Consider the following 11,930-nt stretch of genomic DNA (forward strand, 5'->3'; position numbering starts at 1 on the left):
ATAATTCACTCCGGAATTTTATAAAACACTGAATAGTCTACCTAGAAAAATATCATAATTTTGTTCTCTTCGAACTTCCAATGGTAAAGATTTTTGGTAGGATTGTCTATTCTCCAGATTGCCTATCGACTGAAAGTATTACATATTTCTGTACTCATTTATTGGAATCGCCCTGTATATTCCATAAAACAGAGATCATACTAATGAAAACAGGCATCTTAGTCAAGATAAAATATACTGCTGTTGAAATTTTGACTGATGGAAAAATTTCCTCTATAGACTGAAAATATGATATTCTATATTTTGCACTGAGTTGTTGAAATCACCCTGTATACACAGTAAGTTTCCAGATTAGGGCTATTAGACGAAAAATAAGAAGAATATCATATTTTATTTTGGTTATTCAAAGTAGGCTCCACTTGAAGCAATACATTGCTGAGCACGTATTCCCAACTTTAGATGGTCTTGGAAAACTCTTCTGTTGGAATCATATTCAACTGATCGGTCACAGCTTGTTGAATCTCCTTGATGATATCGAATTTTTTACCCTTTAGTTGCAACTTCACTTTGGGGAACTTAAAATAATCGGGCGGAGACAGGTCTGGAGAGTAAGAGTGATGGTGAGAGGTTACGACTCGGAAGGTTACGAGAGGTTAAAATTTGAAAAACTACAGTTTTCGATGTATTGACTGAGACGTCACTTTTCTATCTTCTTTGACCATTTTGGTGACGACGACGATGTTGTCATTGGTTCGGGTTGTTGTGGGCCAACCACTACGCTCGTCGTCCGTCTCTGACTCCCTACCCTCTCAAAACCATCTGTGCAATTCAAAAATGGTTCCGCTTAGTGTTGCATCACCATAAGGTTTCTGAATCATTTTTAATGTGTCTGTTGCAGACGTATTGACTTTACAGTGGAATTTATTCGCTACACGTCGTTCGTCCTTATCCATTTCACACTTTAATACATACTGACAACAACGGTGTGAATCACACGTCTTGTCTTCTAAACTACTTCAACTACACTACCACCGAATTACATTCTTGTAAATAGGCCTAGTATTACGTAATTTAATTGATGTCCCATAAAATTGCATTGGTAGAAAAGCGGTAAAAAAAAGAACAGCCCCGAAACTTATGCAACACGCTGTGTATTTCATAAATCAGGGATGAAACTAAAGACAGATCCCACTCAAATTAAATTTACTGTTGTTGAAATTATGACTGGTGAAAAAATATTCCTAAGAATGATCCTTTTTGAGTGATTAAGAAATAAGAGTGATGGAAGGTTTCCTGGTTAGCGATGAAGTGAAAATAAATAAAAAAGCTTGTTGACCTCATTGCACATTCATTGACCTCATAGGGGCAAACGCATGGTCAGAGGAAGTGACAAGCGGTCTAGAAATTCTCGAGACGATCGATCTAACGGAATAAGGACACCTGTTGCTTCTACTCTCTCCACTTGAACAAAAAAATCTGAAATTCAGGGCTCTACCTCTGTGCTGTGTTCCGATCCAATTAACCCACTGCTGTCTACCGAAAAGACATTATTTTTTAGTAACCTACACAGCGTGGCAATTAAGAAGTGATACAGATTTTTCTCTACTGCGAAGTTAGTTTTGGCACAAAAGTTTTCCGTAGTAGTGAATTTTGCGTGTGATCTTGGGAACGCTTACAGAAATTTCCAGTTCGACCGGTCGCCAGTGTGGTATGGAATCCTGGAAAAAAATTACTACGTATTAATGGGCAAAGCACTAGTAAACGGCTTGGTACGAAAGCTCACACTGCAATATTGTGTTGGATTTCTTACTCGAGATCAGGGGTGTAGCCAGCAGGTTTATGTTGGAGGGGCCCGTCATTTTTCGCAAAGCAAGAAACATTATGTTGCAGCTAGTGTTTTTGAGGTCTGAAAAAACAGGAAAATTTTAGTTTCCTTCCGTTTTTTATATTCGTCTTATTTTTATTATTATTATTATTATTATTATTATTATTATTATTATTATTATTAATAATAATAATAATAATAATAATAATAATAATAATAATAATAATAATAATAATAATAATAATAATAATAATAATTTTGATTTTCTTCAATAAATTATATTCCAGATAGATCTTATTATGTTTAACCCTAGAAATGACAAGGTGAGTGTTTCAGCCTGATGACCACCATTTTTATTAAGAAGTGGCTTTAATGAAAGTTGGAGATATATAATATTTTATGAATTCTTACAGCGTCTTTTGTATATTCATTCGTGATATGCCTCATTCAGCTTGGATGATATTTTAAATACTTGTTCTAGCTTTTTTTTTCTTACTTAATCATCATGACAAAGTGAGCCTCTGAAGCTGAAATGAAAGGTCAGTACTTTTCTTTTAAATTCTTCATTATTACAATATTCAGTAGTCACTAGATGGCAACACTGGCAGATGAACTTATTGCAGTGAATGTATTTTTTATGTGCAGGTTATTCAAAATCCAGATTATTTCTCACTAGTTTACTGTTCAGTATATATTTGCTCACCTAAGGGATAGTGACCATATTTTATGCAACACAGAGAGACTCACACATCTTTATTTGTGTATAATGAGGTGACTGGACTTCGGATTTTTATGCAAATGCATATTTTGTTTGCATATAGCTATGCATTTCTATTAAACTTGGTAGGGCTTTCTAACAGCAATAATACAGCTCGAATTTGAACCTTTATAATGCATATAAATGCATATTTCAAAGGTTAGAGCATATATTAGTGCTTAAGAGGATATTTCGCATATTCCAGAAGTTTTTCATATTTGTGTTTATAGTATGGAATAAATCTAGTTTTAGTTTGCACATTCAATGCATTTACATGTCTATACAACAGAACGTCGTTTTGAATGGGAGAATGAAAGAATGCATGGTTTATGGAAGACCAATATTGTTAGCGACCGATCAGGAGAGCAAAGACGCTTACAATTGTTATGACGTTAAGAGAGATCCGATAATGATAAAGACGTAAGTAATATCATGTCCACATCTGTTCAGAAACAAAAGACGCGAGGAATGCTGCTCAGTGAATGCTCAACTTTAGTTGATGATGTTCAGCACGAGCTCCAATCAGTTTCTGGTAAATTCGGGCGCTCTGTGGAAAATAAATTGACGGATGTTATTTCCAGAAACTCCTAATACAAAGCAATTGAAACAATGGGAAATACCTTCAAGGGTTAAATTTCAACTTACCAGAAAATATAGATACTAAGCTTACTCCTTTCTAAAATATTGTCCAGTAATATTTATTGATGTTAAGAGGTCATTTTCAAGCTACAAATGTCACAAACTGACACCAAAAAGGAACAAAAGCATCTTGTGATATACTGCAAGGCTAATTATGGGAAGGCATAAATCATATATATAATGGTAAGTGTAGAAAATTGAGTCTTGTATTATTTCATGTAAAGTAAATGCACTCTAAAATACAAATGTGAAGAACTAGAGATCGTGTTCTTATATCAGTGTGTTATTTTAATCTCATAGTTTGTGCGTTTTGAAAATGTTAGTAATATATAACTGTAACTGTCTATCCCTGAAAGATAAAGTACATTTTCAAACATTCTAGTTTATAGGTTTATTTACTTCAGTTGTTCCGATCTTAAGATATAAGTAAAAAGACATTAAGAACAAATAATAAAAAAACTAAGTCTACCTTATGGATAACAATAAGAAATTATATAAAATGCAATGAATTGATCAGTACGGGACTGTATACCTACTTTTGGGCCACTCTGTGTTTCACCTACAAAACTTTGTCACAACATTGCTGAATGTTTGAAAATGTTTTCTTTTATTGCATTGTTAGTGCATATTAAGTGCATATTTCAACATATTTAACAGCATAGCTGCTTGCATATTTTATGAATTTAAGTGCATACAAATCCGATATCTAATAATGACAAATTCACACTTGTATCTTATGTTCCGATGGAAATCTTCTAGTTGTACTTTTATCCAGTATGCATCACGACAATAAATTTCATCCACACAAGAATATTTCATCCACACAATAAGCCAGATATTATTATTATTAATTTTTTCCAGACCAAGGTAAGACGATAGTACAGATCAATCTGGGTTCACAAATGCTTCCTTTCGGAGTTATAGACTGCCGAAAATATGAAAAAATTAAGTTTAAAGGCCCATAACTCCAAAACTATGGGACTTACCGTAGTCGGGTCAAGACTTCACTTAGGAACTAATATGTGTGCTATCCAAACATACATTTTCGAAATCTTGCGGTACTCACGTAACAATTTTTATAGAGGCAGTTTGGTACGGGTATATAATTTGAAGCACTCATCAACTACCTCTATAAAACTTGCGAAAATACTGCAGGATTCTGAAACATGGATATCTGGATAGGGCACAAAGTAGTTCCAAAATGAAGTCTTGACCCGACTACGGTAGGTCCCATACTGTTGGAGCTATGGACCTTTAAACCTTATTTTTTCACGTTTTCGGTAGCCTATAACTCAGAAAGGAAGCATTTGTGCACCTAGGTTTGTCTTTACTTTTCGTCTTATCTTGGTATCAGGAATCATCTCCCAAACGTTGTCGGTGTTGTTTTGAAACACCCTGATATTACAACGAAACAAAAAGGCTGGTTGATTCCTTCGATTAGATGGTTCACAACTATACATGCAGGAGGAAAATGTATAGATATCATTTTGCTTATTTTATGAATCTTCTGGATGCTTGCGGAGTGGGAGCATACGTGATTTGGACTAACAGCCACCCAAACTGGAATATAACTACCACCGGCTAAAAGTGTCTGTTTTTGATTTCAATAGCAGAAGCATTGATAAAAACAGATCAATTGACGTAGCTAGCATCATTAGCTTACATAATGATACAAAATTGGCTATGGAACTCTGCTGTAATGGACAAGAGTGCCCAGATATGTGACAATGAAACGGAGGTAGAGAAGCATAGAAGTTGTCATGTGTGTGATAAGAAAAAGTCAAGAATGCAGCAACAAATATTCGATATATCTAAGAAAAATATATGCAAACAGCTCAGCAAGATGAGTAGAATTTGTGTACGTTGTCAAAAGAAGAGAACCGTTCTCTTTGAGTGATTAACTTTAGGTTGCTCTAAACTATATATACCAAAAGCATGCATACTATCAAAACATTATACATTATTTTATGTGACGTATTGCTAATTTTTATCATTTACCATTAAAAGTGAAGTTTAATCAAAGAAACGAGTAAACTCTATTATAACAGTGGTAATCAGGAATAGAGTTATTAACAAGTACGTACGCAGAATTATAATAAAACAGAAACATTACCTGTAGGTATCCGCGTGCATAGTAAATGAAAATACACACGAGCCTCATAGACTTACCTTGTCATTATAAAATATCGCAAGCTTATTCGTTATGAAATAAGCTTGTCATTTCGAGGTTAACCAAGAACTACTGCTCAGGACCAAACATTATAGCTTTGTGCATAACTATTTGTGCCCTTGTACACAGAGCCTTTCTATATAAGATTGATTTTCATTGAAATTGCACTTAATTTCTTTAAGATTTCCTGACAAAAGTATTTATTAATTATTCGTGACTAAAAAAAAAAAAAAAGAAAAAGAAAGAAAGAAAAAAAACAATTGAATCGTTGAGTTCGAAAACCGGTCATCTCCATCGAAGCTAATTTGAGAGGAGTGACAAACAAAACTAAATTAATCAATAGGTATCTCACGTATAGGGTTATTTTCACTTTTGGAAAGTAGAAAAATGTCAGTTCTACCGTAAGAAAATGAAAATAGTACGGTACGATAATGTATATTGACTAAATTAATTTTGTTTGTCACTCCTCTCAAATTAGCTTCGATGGAGATGGCCGGTTTTCGAACTCAACGATTCAATTACGTTAATAACAGCTATATCTTACTTCCTGTTTTACACCAAGTAGAAAAAAAGCGAAAGAAATCCAAAATGAAAAACTGAATAAGAACGTTGTTTTTCACGAAATTTTCATCTGATAAAAATATGTTTTTTTAAAACACTAGTTACAGCACATAAAAAGTATAATGTACTTTCAAATTATTATTAGCATTATTTTATGGTAGTATTTATAGTACCTTGTTTGTCTTCAAACTGTCAAATATAAGTCGCAGTAAATTGAGTAATCTGCTGTTACAAAAAAGTACACCTTGCTATTTTCCGATCGATGTAAGGAAGAGATACCATACTATTTTTGATCGATATGGTAAAATCTTATTTTTCCATACTATTTTACCATGAATTATTAAGTATATGTAAACTTACGAGGTAATCTTACGATGATGTTCTAAAACCTGGTCATTTGAGGGGGCGAGGAAATCATTTGGGGGGCCTGGCCTCGATGGCCACCTCCCCCCGTGGCTACACCCCTGCTCGAGATTTTCAACATGTGGATAATTTCAGGTCGGTTTCCAGACCGGTTTCATTGCGGACAATATTTGTCCCTTCACAGTTCAGATCTTAACCCATGTGACTATTTTCTGTGAGAGTATCTCAAGGAATAGATTTTTACGAAATATGATGGAATTCAGAAGACTTATCCTAGTTAAGACTTTTAGGCGTACCGTGAAGTTACGGAAAACAAATGCTGGGAAGAGGTAATCAATAACATCCACATTCGCTTAAATTAAGTTTGAAATCAAAATGACAACCATATTGGATATGTTCTGCATTAAAACTTCTCTACACAGTATGTTTTTCCTTTTGATACTAGTTTTATTGCCATGTTCTTACTAATAAAAGTTGTATTTAAAAATCGTCAATCATTTCGTGCACCACCCTGTATATCGACCAACTCTAGGACAGAAATTTCCCGTGATCTCACTATCCCCGTAGTTTGAGAACTTAACCCCCTCTAAAGCTCATACCTAGCACCTTCATTTCACACATTGAAAAGTGCTCCGCTTCAAGGTATTTTTTAAAAAGTTTATTTTTCAAGTTTGTTCCTAATAAACTAATACGAACTTGTTAGTTCAGTTTGTAGAAAGATATTTTTACAAAATAAGATCAAACTATGGGTATAATAGTTAGAAATGCATATATTAAATAATAAAAATCAAGATTTGTTATTCACTTCTTTAACTGCAAACATTAAAGATTAGTCACAAAAATATTATTTGCTTTTAGAACAATGTAAACATACCTTGAAAGGGACGTCTTGTTTTTGGTTTGTATCCATAAACAGCTTTGTGTGTATGATAGAATCGTATCCCTCGGCCGGAGGTAAACGAATACAATTTTGCGAGCTTCGGATACATATTGCTGCATGAATGCTTATGCTTTTATGATAAAATTATTTACAGAAGGTGTTGTTTTCCACAATTTCACATAACCTTCCATTTCAACAGTGTGATTACAGAACGCGGAGTTAAGGCAGACGTTATCTATATAATACATTACGTAAAGCGAGCAAAGTTCATGAGATTTGATATTACGATTGAAAAGAGTATTTTCAGTCTCAAAACAAGCGAGTTTTGTTTTACAGTGTGAAAATACAGTGGATTTATGGGGATCCAATACTGAAATCGGAAATGATAGATGAACCATGTCCGTTTCTATACTGGGATAAAGCTGGAGATGGAACTTAGTCTTGAGACTCTGAATTCATAATCAATATCCCTTCTTAATTGTCGCACTGTGTAAGCTCTTAAAGATAACATTGCTGTCATTTTGACTTCAAACTTAATTTAGGCGAACGTGGATATTATTGGTTACTCCTCTCCGGCATTTGTTTTCCATAATTTCACTGTACGCCTCAAAGTCTAACTACAACAAATCTTCTGAGTTTCAGTCACTATTTCATGCTGCTTGAGCTCAATGGGGATGGAATATTAAACCGGAAGTGGGAAATTTACAATTTCCGGTTCCAATAGAGCAGTGGTTCTCAACCTAATTCCTATCACGACCATCATTTTATCACATCCTCTTGCCAGCGACCCCCTTATAATTTCTTGCTTGTAATAAGCTTGGCTGGGATTTTTAATATACCTATTGCGGAGATCTCACAATATCCATCTATTTCTATAATAGTAGAATCCATTTCTTGTATATAGTGGATACAGTAACTTCCTTGAAAGCGAATGGATTAAAATCAAATAAAATCAAATAATAAAGCGTGTCCCAGAAAAAACTGTAACAATTAAAACATTCATGAGTAGAAAAACTAAAAATTGTAATGATGTGAGAAGATGTTCTGTACATATGTTGGGGTGTGTATGTTCGTTTCTACCACCAAAGAACACTAATCAATACTTCCAGAAAAAAAAAAAAAAAAAAACGAATGAGTTTTGCTTTAATACACGACATAAAGCGATTTACAAAGTTTTTGCCCAATTTATCACTAGCACATTTCAACTGCCATTTGAATTCTTGCACGTTCTTCGCCGCTACGTTGCTCTCCTTCAATTTTCTTTTCATTGCTGCCCAATATTTTTCAATGGGGCGAAGTTCAGGGCAGTTTGGTGGATTGGCAGCTTTCGGCACAACGTTCACATTATTGTGTTCATACCATACTAAAGCCCTGCAACTGTAATGAGGAGTAGCCAAATCGGGCCAGAAAATAATATTAGCATTATGTTGCCTAATAAACTGCAAAAGCCGGTTTTCTAAACATTCTGATATGTAAATATCCTGATTGATTGTCCCTGAAGTGATGAACGCCTCACTTTTCTTTCCACAGGAGCAAATTGCTTGCCATATCAAGAACTTTAGTGGAAATTTTGCTGTGCGTTTGGTTCTTACGTCTGTAGAAACGTCCATTCGACTCTTTGCCACATAATATTTTGGTCCTGGCAGTTGTTGACTGTCGGCCAGAACATAAGTTTCGTCATCCATAATGAGACACCTCGAAAATTGCGAAGCAAATTCGCATACAGTTTTCGTGCACGCATTTTTGCAATATTTTGTTGTTTCTCGCTTCTGTCCAGCACTTTAACAGATCGAAACGACTTTAAATCTTGCTGTTTTTTAATCCTCTGTACAACTGACTTTGTTGTATTATACCTTTCAGCCATTCTGCGTACAGACGTGCTGGATTTCTTCGATGTGCACTCACAGTTTTTCGCACTAATGCACTGTCACTTACACCAGCTTTCCTTCTACTCCCTTTCTTCCTGTCACACGTTAATGTATCCTTGAAACGGAGAATAATGTCCCTTACGGTTTTCCTATTCAATTTAAGTTCTTTTGCTATGGATGCATATGACCGTTCAGGATTTTCTTCATATTTGTAAATCACTTGTTTACGTGTCTGTAGTTGTTTTGATGCCATCTTGCACGACTGTTTGACAACGCCACACGTCTACTAGCTACAGCACTACTCGCAACTGCAAGCTTCAAGTACACAATGAAATGAGTCCTGTTCTACTTGTTATTTACAAGAACTTATTTTAACAAGTTGTTACATTTTTTTCTGGGACACACTTTATTACAAATATCGAATCCGATCCGTCATACTGTTTCAAAATGAAGGTCATTTGAAAACTTTAAAAATTCATAACTTCTTTAATTTTGGACCATATGGTAAAAAAAATAACGTGATTTCTAATTTCGTTAAAATGAACTTGGACAGTTAAAAAAGTTATTATTTTAAATGACTTGATAATGTGCATCACGAAGATTGAACCGGACATTGCCGCACTAATGAAATCACATTTTGCTCAGGTATCTGATTTGCTTTCAATTTTTTGTATTTCAATATGCCGGTTTTGTTGCATTTGTACTTTTCTGGTATTTCAATATGCAGTTCTTATTAGTTTCATATCGTACCTCTTTCATTTAAATAGGTTTTTTAAACAACTGTGTACCTGTTGAAAATGTCTAGTAGACCTATTTTTTTGTTCTTAATAGTATGTATAAAAATAAAAATATGCCTATCAGAACAAAATTCAAAGTAATATTTATTTTTTTCAGTATTAAATTCCAATTATAATTATCTCTTCCGGTTATCTTCGCGACTCCATGAAACTTTCTGGCGACCCCCAGGTTGAGAAATCCTGCAATATAGTAAAAGGAGCAGAGATTAAACCTATTCTTGGCACGTTGAATATAATATTTCTTGTTCCGACAATTTTTGCTCTATGACGAGTCAATACAGTGACGACGTCAGTTTTAATTCTTCGGGAAAGGGAGGCGAAAGGAGAAGCAGAAAAAAAGTTGGGGAAACAAATGTGCAGCTATTCTTTTGCATCCGAAAGGATAGTTTTACATTACTTGACTTACACTGAGAAAAATATTGTATGTGGCGTACGTAAAATCGTATGTTGCATTTGCATATCTTTTTGGACTTCACCTACAGCAAATGTATAACTGAAAACGCATGTTTTATAATACTTTCTGTATAAGTGTTCCATCTGTATGTACTTTCCGTATGAAACAATTTAGGCGGTCAGGATCTCACATATAAATGGACGTATTTAACATATAGCTGACGAAGGTAATATACATATATGTATGTAATATAAGGAAGACTGTTAGATATCAGACATCCTGCAACGGCATGATGTAACATCTAAGGCCAGTGCCTATGTAGCATATGGATAACGTATGCTCCGTACTGATTTCTATAGCAAACAAGAGGATTCCGTATATGTGTACAATATACCGCTGTCCGGAAAACGGATTTTTCTTAGTGTACAAAACAACACATCTGGGAGGATAGACGTAGTTCCCCTTACACTCTTTTGGCATCGTCACTGATTTAATATCCATATAATTAGAATAAATTATGAAAGAACTTTTTCATCTAAGTTTAAACATCAAAACAAATAACTTCTCACGGTATGTGTTTAAGTACTATTAGATAAATTCCGTTAAAAAAAACTACAGTTACAGCGAGGCTGTGATTTCATCATTTTTGCTCACTTCTTAAAGATTTTCTCACTGACATAGATCTACTCATTGATACGAAACAATACGGCTACATTAAATCATTCCAGATGCAAAAGAAAATCTAGTATTAGTTGCGAATTTGAAATACTGTATTTAGTATCTTGTGTACTCGTGAAACGTGTCTAGATGAGACACTATCATTGGCGTCAGACAGCACATACATTTTTGGGGGGTGGGGTACAGACTGCCAAAGGGACTATGGATACCCCAAGCAATGCCGGGGTCCTCCCTCGGAAAAAAAAAAAAAATCTTAGTACATTGCATTTTAAAGCATTTTTGACTTACAAAGCAAACATAAACTTCTGTGTTTTGTTTTTACCACTTGATAGTCATTTTGAGGGGAAATGTGCTACTAAACACACACACACATAAACACACTCACTCACACATAGTTTGTAGTTTGTTCGTTTATTCAGACAGTAACATTCAACCTTGTTTTACAATTTTACTGAAAATTAAATGATATCACGTGTCAAAAACAAAATACAGTAGAACCTCGTTAACACGAACTCGCTTAAGCCGAACACTCGGTTAGGACGGACAAAATTTCGGTCCCGGCATTACTGTACGTTATCTTATAGGAAGTTTTATCGGTTAACACGAATTTCGGTTAGCACGAATTACGAACTAATTTTTAGTCCCTTCAGTCAGTAAGGTTTTCATTTAACACGAACTTTCAATCCTTTGTTTTGTTTTGTTTTGTTTGTTTGTTTTATTTCAGATTTCACTCCAGGTCGGTTTTTATCATACAGTATTTATACAGACGAAAATTGCCTTGTAAATAAGAGAAAAACCAGAAACAGGTATCTTTCCTCTCTTATGAGGTGTTCATTCTGTCCTCTGTCAAGCGCTGAACATGCAAGTGCTTGGCAGACGAGCTGCTGGCGACAGCTCGAGACAAAACATCTTCTATCCCCTGTAACTCCAAACTGGTGACAGCAGTCATAAATGCCTTTCCGTTACTAGCGGTGCCCAACCTGCTAGCGGAGTTATCA

At 34.8% G+C, this 11,930-nt stretch overlaps 1 protein-coding gene across 1 annotated transcript in view; it reads right to left on the bottom strand.

Annotated features, from left to right (window-relative positions):
* The window catches only part of LOC145664043 (putative 2-oxoadipate dehydrogenase complex component E1 homolog), an 86,761-nt gene extending 79,332 nt beyond the window's left edge, over positions 1-7,429 (bottom strand). Inside the window, exon 1 of the mRNA XM_081730367.1 lies at positions 7,190-7,429. Within this exon, the coding sequence (XP_081586493.1) occupies positions 7,190-7,304 (115 nt within the window). The 5' untranslated portion in view covers positions 7,305-7,429. The remainder of the gene's footprint in view (positions 1-7,189) is intronic.
* Positions 7,430-11,930: the final 4,501 nt, after the last annotated feature.

Source organism: Thermobia domestica, chromosome 11 (assembly GCF_964235325.1).
Source record: "Thermobia domestica chromosome 11, izTheDome1.hap1.1, whole genome shotgun sequence".
Taxonomy (NCBI): domain Eukaryota; kingdom Metazoa; phylum Arthropoda; class Insecta; order Zygentoma; family Lepismatidae; genus Thermobia; species Thermobia domestica.